This window comes from Dinoponera quadriceps, unplaced genomic scaffold, assembly GCF_001313825.1.
Source record: "Dinoponera quadriceps isolate SergipeBrazil2010 unplaced genomic scaffold, ASM131382v1 scaffold1432, whole genome shotgun sequence".
NCBI lineage: Eukaryota > Metazoa > Arthropoda > Insecta > Hymenoptera > Formicidae > Dinoponera > Dinoponera quadriceps.
The window spans coordinates 117,248-141,531 of NW_014555637.1; the positions used below are offsets into that span (position 1 = coordinate 117,248).

Below are 24,284 nucleotides of genomic sequence, written 5' to 3' on the forward strand. Positions count from 1 at the left end.
ATATATATATATATATATATATATATATATATATCTTATATTGCTATATTAAACTATACGTGGGTAAATTGTAAAATTTCCGAAATCGCCACTAGAAGATTGCTTTTCTCAAACTATTTTTATGGAATTATTTCCGTTTGTAACATCAAAAACCGGTTATTAGTGCTCTATTAATACTACAAGTAGGGAGTTATTTCCGTTTTCTCTACATTGAAAACTTGATGTCGAACCAAGTAGACTTGATGGTGGGATCTTCAGGAAATTTCTGCTCGAGAATGGACCGAATGTTTGCGGATCGGCCGAAAAGATTGCGGACACGCCGGACCGTAAAAGGACAAAACCATCGAAAAGGCTTCGAAGGGTCGTCCGAAAGTCGTTAATGATAATCACGGTGTCGAATTCGAGTCGGGTTCAATGGGCGTTTCTGTTTCGTCCAAACGAACTGGACACTGGGAGCACGCGCTAAGCGCGTGTGCTCCGAGTAATTTGACGAAGGAGGAGAGCTCTGCAGCATTAATAAGTACCGTCTCTCTCTTTTTCTGTCGGTGTCGTCTTTTCAGAGACCTCCGACCAGACCCCGGTGGCCAAGGGCTTTCCCGTAAGATTATTCCGAGATACTCTCCTCTTTCTTCCCGCCGCGCCACGTGTTGGATAGAGTTACTATCTCGACTAGACCGGTTGCGAACGATACGTGTGGCTTGAGGCAAAGGACGATTCAGCACGACGGGTGTGCAGGGCCGTACGCGCGAACACGAAATGCTCTCGTCGCTAAACGCTCTCGCTCCCCGGCTGGTCGAAAAACTCGTCTCACCGAGAGCCGTCTTGATCCTGACAGTAACATGTTGGACCTATGAGGTCTACACATTTTCTTTCGCCCTCTCTCCCCCCTTTTCCATATTTTGTGCAAGACACTATAGCTCACTTCTATTCTTCTATTACATAGAAAAAAAAGTTAGGTTTATATGACCGCTGTTATTATTAGTCGAATTTAACAACTAGTTTCCTGGCGGCAATCAGTCTGCAAGGACAATAAATAAAATATGGCGGTAAACTTGATAATTTACAAAAGTCTAAGAAGATACAAAAATTATGATTTTTGCAATTTTTTTCGTAATATACGCTTGAAAAACTTCTGATGTGTTATTTCAACGTCAAGATCACGGGTTGCTCTTTTAAAAGGTTAACTCTCTAATGGCAAGATGAATTTCCAAAGTATCCAGGAAAGTGAGGTTGGATCCAATCTCGTGCCTTGTTTTGTTCATTTTTCATGTAATCAATGTGGATAAAAGAAGTAAATAACAGCATGAAACATTTCTTAAGAAGAGGAACAGCGCGCGCATGATGTAAAATAAACGAAGTTGTGCAGTCACTCTGACCCCACTTTACCATTAGAGAATTAACTTTATATTTACTATTTGTAAAAAAAAACAAAAGAGAAAGAGAGAGATCTCACGGAAGAAATACGGAGAAAATTGTCGAGAATTTATCTCAAAGACACTCGCATTCTATCAGCCAGAAATATTTGTCTTCATGATAGAAAGATAAAAAAGCGAACAAGTTTTAACTAGATATCCACGGTCTTGTTTTATCTTCAAAGAAGAAAAATTTGCAGGTCAGTAGTGTCTCACCAACGGTTCCTTGTTCTCTCCGCTGCGACGATTCGGGGAACAGCGGTCCGCCTTCGTTATTCTGCTTAGAAAAGGCTGCCGGACTTGAAAAATAAATATTCTGAAACTCACGTACTGAAGAGAAATTAATCCTCTCAAGGAAAGGTGTAGTCGTGAGTGACCGAAATATATGAATATGCATTCTGTTTGATTAACAATAGGAAAGGGCACAAAAATTATACGGTACAATAAACAGGAATATATTCTTAAAAGATATTACGTTATATTACATTAATATAACAGTATTATAACGTCTTTCTCGCAAGGGTCACGAATGACCTCTATCTTTCCTTGCAAGGATTAATATACGCGAGCAACAACAGACGTGCTAAACTCAACCTAGTCTATTATACTTTTCGTCCCTTTTTATAAGCTCGTCATCGTATATGTGTGATCCTTCGCTTTAGTCTTCCCGATCCGTGGTCGTTTCTCCGAAGGCCCGGGTTATCTATTGAAAAGAAATTCCCCGAGAAGGTCCTCTTTATCTTATCCTGGTCCTCTACGCAACACATTAGAATTATCCTTTTCCGATTCGGGCACAAAGAATAGAAAGATCCAGCCTACGCTGATGACACCACCACGGAGAAATCGAGCACGGAAAACAGACGGAGGGGGGGGAGGTTCCCATTGTCAAAGCGACTGACACGCGATACCGTCCTTCCGCGAGATTCAGGCTCGGTTACGAGGTTCGACGCACTCTCGTGCTGTGCGAACGCGATCGCACGGCAGCTCGTAAGCCGATCTAGAGGCGTCGATGCGGACGAGAGTCACCTATGACGACGCGGAATCAATTTGTGTAACATTGTGTTACCGTCTCAATACTCGGCCGGAGCGATAAGGAGAGGCTCCTCGCCGGGCTCGGATTAAGTTGCCTCGTTCGCTCGCGCGCCCATGACTCTCTTGTGCCTCCGCCGCTGGTAGTCGTGGTCGCAACACGAGACAAAACACGCTCGCGGACGAAAAACAAGAGCGCTGTGAATAGACCACCACCGTCGTCGCGTGTCGCCCGCCCTCGTCGCGATCGAAGCCTTCCTCGCCGCGCTTTCGCCTCGCGAGCGGCGGATTTCCGGCGCTCTTAAATTTAGCCGCCGCGGAGCGCGGGGTGGCGGCTCGCTTCCGAAACAATTAGCGCCGGCGAAACGCAGGAATCTGGGCGAATTGGGAAAACTGCCAGCCCTCTGCAGGGAGGGAGGGGTAATTGATTGGCGCGGAGGAGCGTAATTACACACCGGCGCCAAACTAACCGATCCTTCGCCTCGTTTTGCAAATACGGGAAGTATGAGTCACACGTACACACACACACACATATGCGTGCGTGTTCCTAGGCACGTGCTCGGGGCGATGCGCACTCTCGCGGGACTCTTTCCGTTCCGCCTAAGAACGTCCGCGGGATCGCGCGAAGAACGCGCTGCATCGTCGCGAGTGAATCTTCGTGTTCGTCTCCGCGAAATCCAGCTGAGTTTCGGTCTCGTTTCGTGACGTAAGAGAACTTGGAGATGGTCTCGCTCGACAATAAATAAATGTGCACACACGCGTGTGTGTACGTCAGACGAAGCCGCGTCGCACATCGAGTGGCGAGTGCGTCGCAGCTTGTCCGCTTAAAAATAGAGCATCGGGTGTGGTATCTCGCGGGGGGAGGGGGAATGTCGGCGGAGTTTTCGAGTGGATCGAATGTCTTCTCTCGTCCGTGTGCCGGTCTTCTCCAAAGGACGATGAATGTTATATCCCCGCTCTCCGCCGCAGGAGTGTCGCTCGACGAAGGAGAGAACGAGAGAGAGAGAGAGAGATTCGACGCCCAGACGCGCCTAGGGTGGACGACCGGTGTCACTGACCTTGCTTAACGATCGCCAATGTCTGCTGGGCCATCGACGGTAGGGCCAGCTGGGATTTTCGAAGGGGAGTCGCGCGCAAATCCGTTCCGCGGCGTCCCGAGTTTAGAAACGAGAGGAAGGGGTATATATATGGCCTTCTCGTTTTCCCGTCCCCTTCCCCCTCGTTCTCGCGACCCCCCTGTCTCGCTCTACGCCCCGGTGTATTGCTATTTTTTCGAGAGGACGAATTCTTGAATCGTGAAATTTCACGATTTTGGACTTCGAGCCAGAACAACTCACTCGACGGAAAACGTAGAAGAAAAATATCAAGACACTTTTATTAACCGATATAAACCCGAGGAATCGATCAAGCCCATCCAGAATGTTCTCAATTCGGCCGTTATCGTCGAACGAGAAATCTCGTCTGCGATCTACTAGTGCCGTCGCGCATGCACTTGACTCGATACACACAGACCGTGTATCTTGATATATACGCCGAAGGACGAAGGAACGTTCGTCGCACACGCGTGTATAAAAATACACCCGTTTTCACCCGATTTTTCCGAAGCAAGGAGCGACCAGGGTTCGCACGCATGGAGTCGCGCTGAAAATCCAACGCGATTAACGTCGAGAGAGAGCACGCTTCCGGCTGCGTCGCGCGCGCGATTGCAGGGCGTTCCGTTTAAGCCGGCGATCCTGTGTCCGAGGAGGAGGAAGAAGAAGAGGAGGTTTCTCTTATCATCCTTCGCCTGGTAACCCACTGACCTACTTGAAATATCGATTTTAACGGGCACCTGAGACCACCGCTGCTCGTGCCGCGGCCGCTTTCGTCGGCCGCGCTTTTCGCGGAGGAGGACGAGTCAGGGAGCGCATATTGAAGGATATTATTTATAGGCGCTCTTTTGCCTAAGAATAGAGCGGGACCGACGCGTAGGCGCGACATCTAAAAATCGCCTCCGAAGGTTAGGGCTAAAATTCCCAGCGTCGGCTCCTCAGGACCGTCTTCATCGCTCCGAGGCACCGCAGCGACCACTTTCTCTTTGAGTGGCCGGCGTTTCACGCGACGTTGTGTCAACGTTCGAGCGGCCCTAATTACCCTTGACACCCCGGAAAAGATACCAACCAAAGGAGTCCTCAATCCTCCAAGATTTCTCGATTTTCTTCGAAAACGGGCCACGGATTATCCTTAGCTTCTCTCCAAATCACGACCGCCATTGATTTATGTCCGTATCACACCGACAATTACCTCTGCGTCTACGATTGTCTCTTCACCGGTTAAATCGCCAGCAACTCCCTCCTGGATCGGCCAAGAGGCAATCGTAGACGCAATCGCTAATGCGACATAGGCATTAGACTCGCACCGTCGATAGTCAAAGAAACGCAAGAGACGACGCGGTACCGTTATGAACATTGCCTAATGCGCACATCGGTTCGCCCCCCCTACCCCCGGAGGGGGGCTCGTTCAACCCCGCCCCGTTGTCATCTAGAAAACTTACCGGCTGGGACGCGAGGAGAGAGAAGAGGGAAAGTGAGAAAGACGGAGGGAGGAAGAGAGGGATGCAAGAGCGATGCGCGAGGGTGGCGCAGATAATAAAACTTATGACGTGCGAGGACGTACGCGCGCGAGATATCGCATTTTGATACTCAATACGTGAAACGTCATATCTTTATGTGCTTCGCCTCGGCTTATATCGTCCCCTCCCTCTCTTTCTTCTTTCTTTCTTTCGCTCCTTCTGCCATGCTTCGTAAAAAAATTCACGACTGCAATATAGTAAAGAAGCCGTGTACGTGCACACCTTTCGTCATGCCAGACCGGAGAGCGCGTGCGTCTCCTCTCTCGGCCGCGCTCTGTGCTCGCGTATGCACCTCTCTCGGTGCATCACCCACACGTGGCCGGCGGTATGACATCACGGTGCGACGTCATAACGCCTCCTACTTCGGGCCAGCCGCTCGTTATTGATTTCCGGTGACTTAACTGGTACATTTGCGAAATACCGGGAAGCTTTCGGCCGCGCGTCGCCACCACGTGTGCGAGCGTGTCTGTTGTTTCTCGTTCTGTGTGTATATTTTGCTTTTCCCTCCTTATTCTCTTTACCTTCTCCTTCCCCCCCGCCCCTCTTCGATTTCCCTCAGCCTCGAAGGATGAGATCCGACGGTGTGTACATGCTACCTCGCGAGACACGTGCCCGCGATATCCGTGAAAAAGTAGTAACGTTCGCGCGGCGAGCCGCCGCTTGTCGTGCACTTAATCATTTCCGTTATGCTTCGCGGAAAGGGTTTCGTGCTCGAAGGACACCGCCGGCCTCGAACGGTACCAGGACGTTATCCGGCGATGCACGTGGAGTGCGCGCGACCCCGCGATGTTGACGACGTTGTTAGCGGTGACGCGGTCGCGAGATAACTCATCGTGTCGCGAACTCCCCCTCCCTCCTGTTGTTGATCCTCCGATTCCCCCGAAAGCGGGCTGCGTCGAAATTGCGCCGAGAAAGTGCCGCGGCGACGACGAGGGAGGGGGAACGAATCGTGCGATTGCACATACGCCACTGCGTAAGTGACCCAGTAATTTATCCGGTCGAGCGGCTTTTGACGTCATCAAAGCGTTTCCGTTTTCTCTCCGTCGCGCGACAAGAATGACCGTGAAAGTCGGGTCCTACCGATCGGCCGATCGGCGTTTCCACCGTCGTCGTTTCCCGTGGCAGAATGATCGCGCCACTAATGAAATGCGTGAAAGGTGGGTGGCGGATGATAATCGGATTCATAAAGGCCGTTCTGCAAGGTTCGTACGAATATGCGAAATGAGGATAATTTGTTTCTCCCGCGAACTTGCATTATTGCACTATTGCACCGGCACAAGCCCTTACAACTGCGTCTTACAGACTTAACCCTTATCGGTCGTAAGTCACCTCTCACGTGACAACAATACTTCGTCGCTGCGGTCGTACGTCACGTAGGAGGTGACAAGTCGGAACCTGTCGAAATTCGCTCTCTGTCAAATGCGGGTACGATTGCCTTGTCAGTTAAGCATAAGCAACGAAGCAATTGACATCTCCAGTGATATATCACTGCCTTTTGTACTCAATATTTTAACCCTTTGCACTCGAGCGAACCAGCAACTCGAGAGGAGTTGGCTGCTCCCGCTTATTTCATGAGTTTTTTTTACAGTTAACTTAAAATGATTTCTGACACAATATAACACTTTAAACTTGTATATTTTAACATTTTACATATCTTCACAGTTCAAAGAAAGACATTTGTTAAACGCGTTCGCGAGCGTTTTTGAGATAAGACATCTCTGTAGCCATTACCTCATAAGATTACACACAAAGGGCTAGGCGTAAATTCGTGAAGCGATATTCGTTAGGCCAAATCTAAATAAACACCGTTATCGCTCGTTTTGCCGCCCCGATCCGAGTGGTGCCTGAGAGGTACCGCTCGAGTTGTCGCATCATATCCAATGGTGCCTGAGAGGCACCTCTCGAGCGCAAAGAGTTAATATATTGAGCCCAAAGATGAATAAAGAAAACTGCGCGATATGGAACGCCATCAACAACAGACAATGTGGAGAGATTAAATGAAAAACTACATATCTTCCAACTTGATGCTAAAGGAAAACATAATGACTGTTTAGTATGTTCTAATCGTAAGTTGCCTGGAGGAAGAAAAACAACAGTATACTTCTGTGAAACGTGCAACAGAAAACCATTCCTTCATGTTGGAAATTGTTTCAAAAAATATCATATATTAAAAACTTATAAATAATTATTTGGAACTCATATATTTGTAATACTCCTTCAAAAAATAAATAATTTCTAACAAAAATGTTATTCTTATAATACTGAACATTTTTCGCATATTTACCGAAACCAGCTACAACCTAGTGAAAATCACGCGTAAAAAGCTANATAATAATAATCTCATAGATATACAAAACATGAGAAAAGGAAATAGCTGTTAATATATTATTATATAGAAAAGTATCAATTCTTTCCGGCCGCAATAGTTGTAAGCATATGGGCACCTTGCCGGGAATATCCCGGATTTCGACGGGAAAGAGTTAATGTAATATTATCGAAAAGTGAATACTTTATAAGATATTTTATATCTTATATTGAGAAATGTCAGAATAAAAAGTAAAATATCTCGAAAATTATTCATGATTTCATTCTAGTATTTTTCTACGCAGAATGAACAGAGAAATCGATTTGTACTAAAAAGAAATTATACAATTCCATTGAAAATAATGAAGTTGACCTTACAATGAGCTTAAATTATAGGACTGTACAACGAAGTTTAAAGTCATCAAAATGTGTCTCCCTCCAAACCTTACAAATTTTGTTTGAAACATTTCTTTCTATTTTACTTTATTTTTGTTATATTAAGGTGTCTCAATTTAAATGTCCCACTCTGTATACAAAAGATAAAAAATGATTGATTATTTAAGAGCTTTCTACAATAAGCCTTTAGTCATAACGCATAACGGATAAGACATAGCCAATCAGATTATTCTAGGAATAGAAATAAAAGATTCCAATTGCTAGATTCTCTTATGCGTTGTGACTAACGGCTTATAGGAAGCCCTTAAATATCATGGCACACAGAAAAGCGTAAGACGCAAGCAATAAGCATATTGAGCAGTAACAGTCGATTATTCTTCGACCGTAAGGAGAATCAATTGTGTTACCGACGAAGTCTTGCTTCTTGCGTTTTTCCGTCTACCATGGCCTTTATACTAGGAAAGGGGTGCTTAAAAATTTATTTGTGGGGCATAAGGTTTATTTCACCGAAATAAACCTTATCTCGCGGAAAATAAACCTTAATTTTTGCGAAATAAATCTGATATCTCACAAATAAATTTTTAAGTACTTATTCTTAGTGTACGGTCATATTCTCACAGGCATTATGGAATGGCCTTAAAGACGCCCTCGGCGGACATCGGTAGCGACTTATCGGGCCTGCGCACAGCCACGCGCGGAATAGGACCCATGCAATCTTATGCAATCCCATGCAATAGCGTGCAATTATGTGCGATCTCGAAAGGAGATTACTAATCCGTCTCGCCTGTTCGCAAGAGAGCTATAGGTATTGCAGCAGTAACGTGTGATTACGTTGAGCGACACGTGCGACTTGACCGACAGACCGGCGCCGCGTCAAGGCATTAATTAATTATCTAATCACAGATAAGAACTAGTGGAAATCCATGATCCTCCTAATTAATTCTCGGTTATTTGTCAACTAGCGGCAATTTACTTCTATTTTATTAGAAACCTGTCTACAGGTGAGAGAAATTCAACATCATGTTCATTTATGATGTTGCCCAGCGTGCGAGATAACGATTGGCGCTATCGAAGCGCGAAGTTGATAAAGCTACGTCAACCCTCGCGAGCGAGTGTCGTGGCGAATTTTCCGTGATCCGATTTGCGATAATGCCGAGTAGGAAAGGAAATACGATTGAAACACGTAGTACGTGGTGCACCAACGCGCGCCCACTCACGGAAAACTCCATTAATGCAGTCTCATTGCCTAGGCATAATGACATTAAAAATTTCAATGAGACGCGCTATTTTTGAATATTTGTGCGTCATGACTGCCGCTTTGACGCATCGTTGTTGATTCACCGAATAATCAACAGTTATGACGCAAGAATACACGAGAATAATTCGTCTGATTGGAAATTTCCGACATCACTATATCCAAGAAATGGGACAGCATTAATGGAATTTGCGGTTCAATAACACAGACTTCTATGTACTACCAGACTGCTAACTTCTACGAAATAAATGCCACCGAGAAATATGTATAACGGAATCATCGTACAAGTAGTATGACATTCACGCCTGATTGGTTGCATCGACCATATTGCATTTATCCACCATTCCTCTTCTATTCTATTTCACGTAGTATGCAATACATATTTTTCAGAGTCCATTTTTTGATGTAGTATATATGGCAATTAGTGGTCTAGCGATATGTAGAAATCTGTGTTCAGTATCCGATATGATAGCTTTAGTATTTATTAAATCTAGTGACCACGATATTTTTTTTTATACATCGAAAACTGTCTAAACTATATCGAGGCAATATTACCGCTTGCTCGAAATCATGATGCACGAATATGTAAATTCATTGCGCATGAATAAAAAATTTGACAGTCACTAGGCTTAATTAATGTTAAAGCTATTATGCCAGATATTGTACGGGTGATTGTGTATGCTTTATCATGCTCTAGATAATAAATTACCCGACTTTTTACCTTACACACGTACATGCAAGAATAAGTCGAAACTGTTATAATTAAAGCTATTGTGACTTATAATTAGAGTGTGATCGTTATAATTAGTTACTTATGCGATTTCTAACCTTACCTGAGCAATGAGTTTAGTTGGCTCTGTTGGAAAAAAAAAACAGTTGGAATCTCGTGATTATCCCTGGAAATTGCGCCAAAAACTCAGATTTTATGTAGCAATCCATGTGAATCTCCCGTGACAAGGAAATAAGTTCAAACTTTGGTTGAAGGAAATGAAATTTCTGATAAGGACCAAATTTAGGTTCATGATTAATAGAAATTTGGTTTTCTCCAATCAGAACGCGCTTGTCTATTATCAAGTAGATGCAATCATTAATTTCTCAGTGTACAGGTTATGTATGCCCGAGTCGAAATTTTAGTTCTAGTTTATGTCTAATTTATTAAGTGTTCCAAGGTCTTCCATCGTGCTCTTTTGATACTACGAATGGGAAATTTATTGCTGTTTTTTCCACTTAAAGACTTAATGTAGAACTAAAATTTAGACTCTGACGGGTCAAATTCCTTTGATAACCTCAAAGGAATACTTATCGTGCTACTTTGATGTCACGAGTGGGAAAACTTATTTCCGTTTTCTCCATTTGAAAACTTACTGTAGAATTTAAAATGTCGATTCAGCTAAGGTTGAAAATCGTGCAATTTTCCGTCTAAGGAATGTCACAGTACATACAGGACGACGGCGACTGGTACCCTCTTGAGACACGCGGCTCCTGGACGAAGATACGGGCAACGACCCTTCCTCTTGGCCAGGTGCAGGAATTCACCTGCGAGAAAGAGGGTACCAGCGTACCGATTTTTCTCCGTCCGTCTCCCTTTTTACCGGTCGGCGTTACTTACCTGACAGCGGGAGGAGTAGTTCTCATCGGGCGCACGTACCACCAACCGCGAAGGCGGCGAGCGTCACCGCTGTTGTCGTGAAGACCCGACGCAGAAGCTAGAGTCCGGGGGGAGGGAGGGTAGAGGGAAAGGGGGAAGGTTGAAATGGACATTGCGTGTGGCGTGCGTGCGTGTAGGGGGATCAGATGACGAGCGAGCTCTCGACTCGGTGAAGTGAAGCGATGGCGGTCAGGGGGGGGGGAAGAGAGAGACGAGGGGGAGGACGGGTGGGAAGCTGTCTCGACGCCGTGCTATTTTGATCAGCACGTCGTGGCTGGCCCAGATTCGACACGACCGCCACGCCGAGTGGTTCACGATATCACACAGCCTTGCGCTCTCGCTGGGCCCCCACGGCTGCTCCGGTTCGCGACTCCGCCGCCGCCGAACAGCTGCGACAATAAGACGCGACGGGTCGCGGTCGGGTTTCCGGCGAGTCACGGAGGATGTGAGTTGTCCAGCTCGCGGTTCACGTTCCTCGGCCGAGGGGGAGGAATCTGCCGGGACGTTGTTCGGGTGTGTCGGGTCCCGATAGATCTCGACGTGCCGAGTTGGCCGAGCGCGATCGTTGTCCGCCCGGTGAAGCTGTCGAGTGCGGCAGAAGACTCCGGCAAAACCGGGTCTGCGATAAGTGTAGTAAGCCTCCAGCCTTCCCGAGTCGAAATTTTTAATTCTACTTTAAGTCTTCAAGCGGAGGACAAGGAAATAAGTTCACACTTGGTAGCATCAATGGGACGCAATAAGTGTTCTTTTAATATTACAAAGGGAATTTAGTTCTCCGGAATTCAAAGTTTAGTTCTACATCAAGCCTTCAGATGGGGAAAATGACGATAACTTTCCCATTTAACACCAAAAGAACACGATGGAAAGCTTTTGAACACATGATGGTAGAACTGAATTAGACTTAAACTAAGATTAAAATACCGACTCGGATTTCGTTTAAGGCCCGGTTGCACCAATTGCACGATTAATTTACAGGATCGTAACTGGAAACTCTGAACTTTTTATCTTTCTCAATCTCTTCTGCGACAGAAATTTCAATTGGGCGAACCTGTAGGTCAATTGTCGTTTAACTTAAACGGAGTTTAGTGTAACTGAGCTTTGAGCAATGAAATATAACGTAATATCTGATAAAAGGTGTTTCGCGCTTCGCCAAAGGCACAATAACGCTTAAAATTCTCAGGATTTGCGACATCTACATGAGAAAAAGGAATCAGCTGTCCATGTAATACAACTGAAATCTAATTACCAGCTGTGAGCGCTAAAATACTAGATACAGGGACAAAGAGAATTAGCGAAATCAAGTAAATTTCAGTTGTAAATTACACGGACATTTCCACCTGTGTGGGAGCTATGGTTTTTACTTGTGGAAGCTACTTCTTTCCCGCGTGGTAACACTGGAGACGCTTTTCGCTAGAAATTACGTTAGAATTCAGTGTTCAGGGCAAAAGGCTAAAAGCTTGCTACACCTATTGTAGATCCAGCCTAATTTGGACACAAAGATGTGAGCTCTTGGCGCGCTGAGAGTACCGAACTTGCGGCTCTCGCGGAAGTGCACGCGCGCGCGCGAAAAGATTAAGATGTGACTTTCTGACTATCTCCGGTGGTGCGGCGGTCTTGCGGCGTCTCACGTTGCTAGCGATTCCGACACGCGACATTGGTTTCGTGAACTGAACACGCTGCCGGCGGCATAAAAGAGGGAGAAACTGAGAAAGAGAGAGAGAGAGAGAGAGTAATTGAATTTTAATTACTTGGGGCTCCCCGTGACCTCGGACTCCGCGGATCTCCCGGCGGATGACCGTGAGGTAAAGTCGGAAAGGACCGAGTTTCGCCCGCGAGAGAGCGGCTCGTGCTACACCAACGTGTACAGAAGTGTTGGATACACAGCTGGCTTTCATATAAACGGAAACTTTGAGAGTCTCAAAATAAATATCGCCTCGCGGGCGCGCGTTTGTATTTCGCCGCTTGAGACCGACTATCCCAACGCTGCTATCCAGTTGCGCTCGAGTCACCTTTTTTCTTGGCAAGTCGCTAAAAATTTTCTATTGTCCTAAATAGATATCGTGGTCGCCCATTTTTTCCTGGGCTGCCGTTAAATTTGTAAACGATAGACATTCTACACACGCATACACAAATAGTCTTAAATCAGTGATAGATATTCTCATACATGAGCAAGAACATTGTAATATTCTTAGGGAATTTTTAGTATTGAATTGACCGCAAGTAATACTTGCATCAATACAAGTTCAATGAATTCGGGACTAAAAATCTCCTAAGAAGATTATAATATTCTTGCTCATATATGAGAACATCTATCATTGATTTAATACCAATTGATTCTTCCGTTTATTTTAGCCGTTTCTCTTAATAAAACTGTCCCAAACGCGCACTTGTATCGTTTATTCCTTTGGTCTTTCCTTGTTGTAAACCGTTTGTAAACTTTCAAACCATACTATGAAAAGAACTCGCTGTATGTTGAATTATCCAAAGATAAGCCCGGGGAGATAAGAACGTTGCTTCTCTAAGTGGCCTTAGTTGCTCTCAGGATTTGACGACAAAAAATGTCACTTTTGGTCGTCATTATTTTGATAGCCGAGAGGTCACTTTTTGTTATCTTCCCTGCCAAGAAGCAGTCACTATTTCGCTCTTTCTTGTTCCGGTGATTGGATGGCAGCACTGTCATCCCACTTGCGATCTAACGTACGCTCGGCAAAATCGTGACGTGCACGTGAATTAAGCAAATCAACTCGCTCGACATCGCGCGTCTTAGTGCAAGGCAGAAATTTCCCGAGCAATAACACGGCGGGAGCAGATCCGAAGAGGAATTTCTGTTGACGTCTTTCGCGTCTGTTTCTGCTGATATCATCATTCTGCGCCCATAGATTTTTCAGCTTGACTTTTTTCTCTCTTTTTTTTTTTTCCCCCCCCCCCCCNGTAACAGGATATTAAAAATCTCTCGCGCGTCCCCGATTTTCCACTTGGCAGAATTATCTGTTTGCGCGGCGCTTTCCCTGTAAAACCGGTAGGAACGGCGATTAGCCTTGTATTTTACTTTCGTCGGAGCGATTTACGACTTTCGTTTTTCTCGACAACGTAGACGCGTATCGCGCGCGTGAGTCGTAAATTCGTCGATGTCGTCCGCGAATTATGCAATGCTTGCTCTACGCCCGCGAGACGCGTAAATCGCAGCTCGCTACCGATGCCGTTTTTCCGAGAGTTAGCATCCTGCATCTCATCGCCGTCGTCGTTTCACCGTGTCTCAGCGAGTCGCGCGAACATCATCGAGCGAGCCGCCGCGAAGAAAAACGCCGAATGAAGTGAGAAAAAAAGTTTCTTTCGGCGAACGAGTTTTAACGGAGGCAAATAGATTCTTACGTCGCTCGCAACCGGATATATATATATATATCCGTCCTGACTCCTGACCCACGATTTCTCTTGTCTCGTCTCATTCACCCACGGTATGTGGCATGCTCCTCGTTAATTGCACACCGACGAATCGGGCGAGTAATTCGCGAGTGCATTTTATTACATGGATAATCATTCGATTCAATAATATTCAACCGTAAAAAGACGTGACGTTAAAGATGAATTTTTCAAGAAACATACTTCTTGATTAATCTCTTCCGAATTTGCTCATTTGGAAATAACATCAATTTTTAAGATGAACATTACTTATTGCAATGAAAAAAGAAAGACGTTTCTTTTTATAACATTTATTTACAATTATATTTCTAGTTTTAAAGTTTTGGGAAAAACAATCGGTTTTTCCCCCATTTTCCGCGGATTATTTCGATTTCTGTCCTGAAGAAATTCGTTCAGAAATATTCATGCGTGTTTGGTTAAAACCTGCGAAATTTACTTTTTCTCCGTAAAGAAAGCAAGTATCCGCGGAAAAATGGGGACAAGACGATTTTTCCGAAATTTAAAAATTATAATTACATTAACAATCACATTTTCATTATTAAGTAGGTTTATGCATACATCAGGAAAAGAAATATAGTAGTGGGATGCCCGGAATCGAAATTTTAATTCTACATTAAATCTTCAAGTAGAGAACATTGAAATAACTTCCTATTTCTAGCATCAAAAGAACACTAATAATACTCCTTTAATGCTACAAAGAGAATTTAGACCTTCCGAGAAAAATTTTAAATTTTGCATTAAGCCTTCAAGAGTGGAGGAAACGGAAATAACTTCTCATTTGTAGCATCAAAGGGAGCACAATGGAAGACCTTTGGAGACTTAATGTAGAACTAAATAGCCTTTGTCTACAACCTTGCTTTAAAACGTAGCAATAAGCAAATTGACCAATCACAATCGCTTGTTAGAAGAATAATCGACCGTGGTTGATCAATTGGCTTACGTCTTAATGCAAAGTTGTAGACAAGAACATAGACCCTCGAATAACCAGATTGGTCGGCTTCGATCGGATCCATATTCTAATACTTCCGCGAATAATGCGCTTGTGAAGCATTATATTTCAGATATTGCACTCATTTTGCGGTACATTTTATTTGCTCCTAAATATTCTCTGACTTATTGTGAGAATAAAAGTGCCTGGTTGAAAAACTTAGTTGAGAAAAAGTACAAAATGCTTCTATGGGTCGGATAGAACCCACATGAAGCTTATTATTCGAGTTATTGTTATTTCGACTCGAGGTATCAAGGAGGACTGCGCTAACTTTTACGTTGACGTTCGTTGATGTTCGTGAAATAACATTTCTCTTAGATAGGTATAATTAAATCAATCTAAAGCCGCTGATATATAATTACAATGGGCTAAAGTTACAATCAACTTTATATAATAAATATTATCTCGCCTCGATATACCGCGCGGCCTGTCCAGGCTGGTCCTGAATTCCCGTTCGATGTAAATTCTTCCTCGCGGGGCGGAAACTTCCGCCCCATTATCTCACGTTATAGCATTCCGTTCTGTTGTCTCGCGCCTTAGCGTCCCGTCCCCCTACATATCTCACGTTCTATCGATAGAATCGCCACGAACGATCCCGGTCGGCTGGCTTTTCGCGCCTCGCTTCGGCCGGTCCGGCGGTACGTTCTCGCGCGCGACTCTACAAATAGAATTTTGTTTACCGCGAGGAGGGCCGACGCGCATCGGTCTTGTGACAAGCCCCGATGATGATGCTTTCCCGCCGATGATGGACACGAGCTCGAAATATTCGTATTAGTCGCGATCACTTTCGAAGTCGCGAATCGGTCTAGTCGCGAGCGAGCGAGCGAGCGGACGAGCGAGTGGAAGAAACGCACACGTCGTCGTCACGTACGAACACAACTTAACCGGTTCGTTTGTTTCCACAACGTAGATGTCGTACATACGTCGTATGTACATACATATTACGTGCCCGGCAGTGTTTATGCACTTGTGTGTGTGTGTGTAGGTGTGTTTGTGACAGCGGTTGTGCACTGTTTGTAAAACACGCACGCGCGGTGATTTCCGCATGAATCGCGCGACGCGAAAGAATTCCACTGGCAATGCAGTATACACACACACATATACATATCTCGTTCTTTCCCGCATCGATGCATTCGTCCGCGTTTTCCTTCCTTCGGCCAAGTTAGAAGCGCGTTCGCGAATTTTTGCTCGTAATTATCGGCCGATCGGCGCGCTTCTGCCTCTTGTTTCATACGTTTCCGACGGATCCGAATAACATCGCCAGGGAAACGTCCACGGTGTATATACGTATGCCGCCGCACATATATGCAACTTGCACACGCGAGCTCTCGAAAGCTCGTCGGTGCGGTGCAAAGTTCAAATCAGACGCATCTCGTGTGCAGGCGCGCGCACACGGGATTCCTATGCAACTCCGTGTAAACGATGTCCCAGCGAGTCCGTGTGTTGCTTTACGCGCCGTGACTTAAGTAGGTTTGTAGGTTGGCTTGAGTTTACTTTTCGCCCCAAGATCTCCTCCGTGAATGTCTAACGGTAGTCCTTGCACGGTCCGCACCCGCTCACCTCAGCCGGTACTTCCGACGCCCGTCGAAGAGATCGCGTGTACCGGTATGATCAGCCACGAAAAGGTTACAACACTTTCTTTTGCTAACCCAAGTCGAAATTTCAGTCTTACGTGAAATTTTCAAGTTGAGAAAATGGAAGTAACCTTCTATTTGCAGCATCAAAGGAGCACTAATAGGGAGTAAGAATTTCGACCTCCCGGAGGAAAATTTTGGATTCTGTGTATATTAAGCCTTCAAGTGGAGAAAACGACAATAATCTTGCTATTTGTAGTATCAAAGGAGCACAATAGAAGACCTTTGAAGACTTAATGTATTACAGCTGAAATGTTTAATTCTACGTTAAGTCTTCAAGGGAGAGGAAATAAATTCCTATTTGTAGCGTCAAAGGCACACAGTAAGTGTTCTCTTTTAATGCTACAAATGGGAGTTAAGACTTCCAGAGAGTTTCAATTTTAATTCTACGTTAAGTCTTCAAGTTGAAAAACGGCAATAATTTCCTCATTTGTAGCATAAAGTGAGCGCAGTAGAAGACCTTGGAAGACTTAACGTAGAACTAAATTAGACTTAAAGTAGAACTAAAATTTCGATCCGGGTTTAGTTTTACATTAAAATAAAAGGTCAATATCTGGATATATATCTATCTGTGAACATTCCTCTTGTTTTGATATTTAAATACAAACTTTTAATCTTTAAACGTAAAATATTTGCATATATTTAATATATGTGCATATATTCAGTGTTGCAAATTTGAATATTCATATTTAAAGACCAAAACAACAAGAATGTCCACAGTTAGATGTATCAGTTCAGCATACTTTTATTTTAACTCCGCTTAGTTCTACATTAAATCCTCAAGGAGAAAATAGAAATAACTTTCCATTTATAGCGTCAAAGAAGCACAATAGAAGACCTAATGAAGAATTAATGTAGAACCAACTTAAGATTTAATGTAGAAACTAAACCTTTGACTCTGGATCTTCCTGGATTGGATATGCGAAGAACTCGAAAAGAAACGTTACAGCCTTTTCGTGACTGACCACATCTCGTTACCTGGCGTGGCCAAAATTCAGTGAAAATTCATAATATTTTCGTCGAGTGTACGTCGTGTGTCACGTGTATTCGTGAATTATCACGCGCAGGACACGTTCCGACAAGGAGTCCTCGTGGACGTCGCCGGTTCTCCTCGTCTTTCGCTAGCACAAGTCACTTGAATCGTGCAATTAGCCGCGCGGGCGAGAGGGGGGACGCTGCTTGAAGTTCGCAAAAATTGGAAATCGCGAACTTCTGAATACGGAGTATAAAATACAAACTAAGCAGCGACGACACGACAGCGACGACGACGTTCTCGTCGTCATCGTCGTGGCGTGTCGTCACGATGGATTCGACCTTGGCGATGTTTCACGGAGCGTAAAGTCCGCTCATCTCGTGGCTTTACATCGCCTGCCAATTATTTCGGTTATTCCGGTACGTATATACGGCCGAATGTCGGTCGGTCAGTCGGTCGTACTTTTTCCCATCAATCAAGCGCGCGCACACGTCGTACGTTACATATCGACGACGGCGAAGGTTACGCAAAGGGGAGCTTTCGCAAATCGCTGCCGATGAGAGATGAGATCGGGGGAGAAGTCGTCTCGTCGTCGGTTAACCGCTGCAACTACGTCGCGCGTTCTCGCGAGCTTGGCATGGGACGATAGCTAGGAAATCCCGCGACCTGTGATATAACAGCATATGCCTTGTTGTGTGTGTGTGTGTATATATATATGAAGCTTCACTTAAAAATTTCGTAACACGTTTGTCGCACGTGCAAGTAACTGCTCTCGCTGCCGACAAGAGAGAGAGAGCAGGTCGCTTTGGTCCGTCGAAACGCACGTACCGTGGTGTCTTCTTCCAATTCAAGCATGCGGATTGACACAAGAAGGATGGTAGATAGAGACAGACCGACAGATAGATGTTGGCTGACTCTTAGAAGCGTGTACACGCGCGTCACGCACCGGAAATTAGCATCGGACGCAGGACTTTCGACTATTATCTCGCCGTGACCGTTGCGACCGTTCGAGAGAGGGTCCGCTATTGTCAGGCATTGCGAATACTACAATGAAGAAGAATACAGTTACGCGCGCGCGCCTCTAAAAAGAACGATCTCGAGAGAGCGAGGATTTTACGACGCCGTCCTGAATGTATCATTCGTATCGCCATCGGTGTATCGTCTTCTGTTGCAGTTTCCTGGTGAGTGCATCCTCACATACATGGAGTTTCAGTTGGATAGCGCAGAATACTGCCAGGCTCAACACAAATAGAGAGATACGCCCGTACTCGCTGAGGACTGTTAGGTACTGTTGAAGCGAGCAGCGAGGGAGAGGGTATAGACACATCTCGGAGAGAGAAGAAAGGTGGACATTGGAGTAGAGAATTAAAAATCATACACCACACACACGCACACACACATACACACACATCATACATAGACACACAGGGAGAGTCCGGGAAAAAGGAAATCATCAACTAGTCATCGACGCAAGACGTAGGAGAATTTTAATAGAAACCAATTATTAATTTACATTAGTAGATGCAAGCATCGTAGTTACTGAGCGCGCCTGTCACACGGGAGCACCCAGTGCCAAATAGGTGAGTGTGCGCTCCCTATTTGTCCCTCCATTGGTGGAGAGACTAAGCTCGAAAATCGAGATCAGGGTTGCCGCAGAAAACCCGGGTGAAGTCCGTGGAAATTGAAAATGTCGGGGAAAGATGCGAAGTACCTGGAATTCGGAACTTCGCCTCGTAATTCCCTCGGCTGAATACTCTCAGCTGTATTCCCTCTTCCGATACTCATTCATTTCTTGCTGTCCTGAATTTGCACTCAAGGATCGTGTTATGTTACGAAATTCTTGGGTTTCTGTTGCTCTTCCAATGATACAAGCCTACCTTTCTTGCGATCTCGGCTTCTAAACGTTAAAGTTGAAAATTACTTGTTGCTCATGAAAAATTCCGCATTGTCGTCTGGAAAGCATGAAAAAGTCAGAGAATCTCAAGATTCATTTCCTGTGGCAACCCTGCGAAGTGCAATTTATCGCGATTGTTGAGAGAGCAAGAATATCTTTCTCGGTGCGTAACTTACCCGCAAAAATATAACTCGTTTGTTTTCGCTTTCAGATAATCTTCCGAGTCATAGTCGAAAGTCTCTCAAGTGGGGAAGAGTAAAGCGCATATCAACACCGCCTAATGTAACGTAGCCCTTACCCTTTCGGCGAGATTCGCATCCCGACAACCTCTCTCGACGTCTACATGTAAACCCACGGTTCTGTCCTCTGTAAAAAAATAAGGGATATTCTTATTAGTTAAATGAGAAGCAACTTTATAAGACTGACATTTAATGGGCTAAGTTGTCAAATCCAGCCTTTGTCGCTTCGTATAGTGTGGCACACGTACGAGACTCGAAGAGACAAGTTCTAAGATCTTTTAAGAGTTAAAAACACAATAAGGGGAGATAGATAGATTATACAACCATCTGCCGTTAAGAAGGAAATGAGCAACATGAGGGTGAAGGATATCAGGCCGGCGCCCGCCGAAATTGCATACAAAAACATGAAGTTCCTCATCACCGATCGGCCGAATGATCAAACCATCCATACCTTTATTCAAGTGAGTAAGAAAACTGAGTCGTAAGCCTATGTCGTGATATGTCGCCGGCACATTTTCATTTTTAATGCGAATTATAATCAAGGAAAAATAGAGCAGGTCTTCGGGAGTCTAATCGCGGCTGTTGCAGTGATGTAATATTTTTCATTTCGTAGGAAGATATAGAAATACCACGTCGTCACAACAGCTGCGGGTTATGCTCTTAAAGACCCATTCCATCTTCCCAGCGCTGTCATTCAGTCACTCGAATCAATCTTTTGTCACTTTTTCTTGACAAATCGCTAAAAAATTCAGTATCGTCCAAAATGAATCACTTTCTTTCCCGAGCTGTTGTGAAATTTGGTTGTAAAATATGGATGTTATATATATATAAAATACTTAATAAAATTGCCCCGAAAACATATTTATATCGTTCATGCTCTTGGTCTTTCCTTGTTATGAACTTTCAAACAATGCTATGAAAAGAATTCGCTATATGTTAAATTATTCAATAGGAAAACCTGGGATAATAAGAGTAAGCGTCGCTTTTTTGTTTAAACGGCCTTTGCTGCTCTCAGAATCCGACAAAAAAATGTCACTTTTGATGTCACTTTTAACGTCTGAAAGGTCACCTTTTCTTGCCAAGAAGCAATCACTATCTTACATTTCTTGTTCCGGTGACTGGGTGGTAGTTTTTGTTCTGGTTTGTGACCTTAGAGCAGATATGAATATATAGTTTGACAGATAATAATATCACGATGTCTCTCCTCAACAGCAACTGAAAATGCACAATGTAAAGGAAGTGGTAAGAGTCTGCGAACCAACGTACAAAGTCGAAGAACTTAAGTCAGAAGGGATCAATGTGATAGATTTGGTATTCGACGATGGTACATTCCCACCGAACGAGGTAAGACGTCCCGCATGTATTCTCGAACGCGTATAAAGTCGAGAGAGAGACTAGCAATCGACATTTCATATCGTTGATATCAAAATTCCAGGTGGTGGATGAATGGTTCGAATTGCTGAAGAATCGATTCCGAGAATCACCTGACGCATGTGTAGCGGTACACTGTGTCGCGGGTCTCGGTAGAGCACCAGTTTTGGTAGCGGTAGCTCTCATTGAACTCGGGCTTAAGTTTGAAGACGCTGTTGCTCTTATCAGGGAGTAAGTACTTCTGTATCTCATCGCATATTGGACTCTCTCGAAGTTGATGGGTTTGGCGGTCACCAAACTGACTCTCTCTCTCTCTCTCTCTTCTGTTTCCAGGAAAAGACGAGGCGCCATAAACGCGAAGCAGTTGACTTTCCTCGAAAAGTATCGTCCCAAGTCTCGACTGAAGATCAAGAACGGACAGAAGAATTCCTGCTGCGTCCAATAGATGGAAGGATTTTTTCGAAAAGCGGAGAAAACGGAAAAGTCACTAATTCACGATCGATATAAATGTATAGGTTTTTACGCCTGGCAACAAACGGTATATTGTAGCGAATCTGTTTTGAATGGCCTATCAATGGAAATGCAACCGTGATGAAGAATTGCAAACTTTACCAGTTGCAATCACCAACCAGTCGCAATTTTGAGGCACATTCTGTCTGTCCAATTATGTATTTTGAGACAAGCCATTAACACGTGAATTGCTTCAAATTGTCGCTGTGTTTCTTTTTACGGAAATCCTGTATTTATTTTTGATACTTAATCAATATTGATCGTAATAGGACAGAAGTTAAGCCTTAAAACTGTAATAACTATTTTTAAAATATTCGCGAATGCGCGCGGTTATTATTGCTACTCGATCATGCTGAAGTATGCAGCGTGACGTCAGATTTTTACTCACACGCATTACATTCATTGCATTATTTCCCCTCTCCAATATGTGGGAGACAAAAATTCATAAATCCTCATTGTGAGCCGAAACGATTTATATTAGGAAAAATTTCAACTGTAATCAGCTAACACATATGGTATGCATCGGATATTCGTCATTTTTTTCTCATCATCAATCGAAAATTGTATTGCGTCTGTAACATAAGTAGAAAACTTAGTATATTTCTAATTTATAGGTTTTTTTTTTAACAGACATAATTTGAAAATTACTATTAAGATTACATTGAGTGATTGCAAAGTACATTTCCAGATAAGTGTGGTCAAGAGATGAACACGTTCCTCTGTAAAACGTGTAAATGACATGCAAAGTTTTAATATTTGAAACAAAATATTGAGACTTCATTATACATATTTCCGTTTCAAAAAAAAAAACAAAAAATAAGAAAGAAAGAAAAAAATATGTCTTGACTACTCAATATATCACTCTTTAAAAGCATCCTATAAATATATTCTTCACAATATATGATTAGAATAAAAGGGAGGTACATGCGCATCCTTTTTCAAGTGTTTAAACGTGTATGGTTTTGATATGATGTGTATCAGTCGCAGCTTTGCAAAAGATGTGAAATCGAATGTGAACACGATATGCTCGACGTTACAATTATTTCGACGATGAATCAGGACACATGCCACAGTGAAAAATGCTTGATTTTGCGATGGAAAAAAAAATGCTGCACTGTGCTGAGTATTGCAATTTGCGAAAAGCGACATTGCAGTTCACTGCAGAATATTTTCTGTCATGTACGTAAATTTATCACGAAGTTGAGTATACACGGCTAATATTAATTTTTATCAACGTGATATATCGTTAGAGGAACACAGTTGATGTTTGGTTTACGTAACTTTATGTATATGTCTGTAAAAAAATGTACTTTTTTTTTTTAATATCTGAGACACGAGTTTCATATGAAGCGTTAGAGTCCGGAAAATATATATAACTCACGCGTTCTTTGAGAATTTGTCCGAGTTTAAAGAACGAAGAGGAAGACACGTGTGTATATTGCGTTGCATTTCCAATGGCATGCCGAATCGCTGATGGATGTTCTTAACTCTTATTGGACTTGGAATCTGCGTTAACTTGAACGATGAATGAAACTCGAGAATAACGCGAGGTAAAAAAAATGAATCACACTCCAGAGTTGTATATCACGTTTATCGTAGCTCAACGACAATTTCACCAAAATCTTTGCATATCCAGGGAAAAACCTTTAACCGCAAGCAAGCAAAGGAATAGATTTTTTCAAATCTGACACACATATACACACACACACGCACACAAAGCATTTTATGTAAGAGCCATCGTCGTCTTCTATTTTGGTAAAATTGTCAGTGACGCTGTACGCCACACTAAACTGTGTTCAAAGGATAGAGATGAAAAAAAAAGAAATTCACTCGTAAACTAATAACGAATATTAATAACTCTAGAACATTTCGCGCGTCTGCTGATTTTACGTGAATGTACGTTCTTTTGTAATGAACAAACACGTCTTCGCTTCTCTCTGGCTGTCCCCCGCTCAACAATAGAAATGATGCGCGCCGGAAATGGTGTTATCGCGCGACGGTTGCGCTCGAGCGATCAGGCTCGCTCGGTTTACGCACCGCTCTATGTTCAACCAACCGAGTTTAATTGCCACGGTGCCACCGGCGCGCGGTGTTGTACCCCCCCCCCTGGAACAACAATGAATCGTTGTATCGTACGTTTGTTAATCACCCCCGGCAATTCACCTCTTATTCCGCAACGACGCGAACGACACGATCGATTGACGTTCAGCTACCAGGTGGCCACAGAGCGAAAACAGTTTTTTTTTCCCCCGAGCGATTCTAGATTCTCGCGCGCGCGCATATTTTATAACGAGTGACGACACACCCACACTTCTACACCACACACATACACACAAAACTGAGTACATTCACTACGATCGCAGATACTCGGATTGAAATCTAAATCTGGTACATCTCCTTTTTTGTAATATTAAAAAACTGCAATATTTTTTACCAGAGGATGGGACGAGGGATATTCGTAAAAATGAAACAAAGATGACCCAACCCCCCTTAGATACAAAAGTACATTACTTTTCATTGTTCACTCCTTAGTTTAATTGTGATAATTAAAGATAATTGGACGCGTTTTCTCTTTGAATTAAGAACCCCCCCCCCCCCCC

The 24,284-nt window shown here is 43.9% G+C and overlaps 1 protein-coding gene and 1 long non-coding RNA gene across 9 annotated transcripts in view; one reads left to right on the forward strand and one right to left on the reverse strand.

The window, feature by feature from the left end:
* The window catches only part of LOC106744923, a 27,731-nt gene extending 16,983 nt beyond the window's left edge, over window positions 1–10,748 (reverse strand). For both annotated transcript variants that reach the window (XR_001374495.1, XR_001374496.1), the window contains exons 1-2: window positions 10,617–10,748; window positions 10,373–10,543 (exon numbers count right to left, since the gene is read on the reverse strand). This is a non-coding gene — a long non-coding RNA (uncharacterized LOC106744923). The remainder of the gene's footprint in view (window positions 1–10,372; window positions 10,544–10,616) is intronic.
* The window catches only part of LOC106744921 (protein tyrosine phosphatase type IVA 1), a 31,655-nt gene extending 7,404 nt beyond the window's left edge, over window positions 1–24,251 (forward strand). Inside the window, exons 1-7 of one of the 7 annotated variants that reach the window (XM_014620067.1) lie at window positions 10,936–11,288; window positions 12,131–12,457; window positions 18,845–19,250; window positions 19,776–20,264; window positions 21,016–21,147; window positions 21,239–21,405; window positions 21,508–24,251. In XM_014620067.1, the coding sequence (XP_014475553.1) occupies window positions 20,148–20,264; window positions 21,016–21,147; window positions 21,239–21,405; window positions 21,508–21,619 (528 nt within the window). In that variant the 5' untranslated portion in view covers window positions 10,936–11,288; window positions 12,131–12,457; window positions 18,845–19,250; window positions 19,776–20,147 and the 3' untranslated portion in view covers window positions 21,620–24,251. The other 6 variants (XM_014620071.1, XM_014620065.1, XM_014620070.1 and 3 more) reach the window with 6 other exon arrangements.
* Window positions 24,252–24,284: the final 33 nt, after the last annotated feature.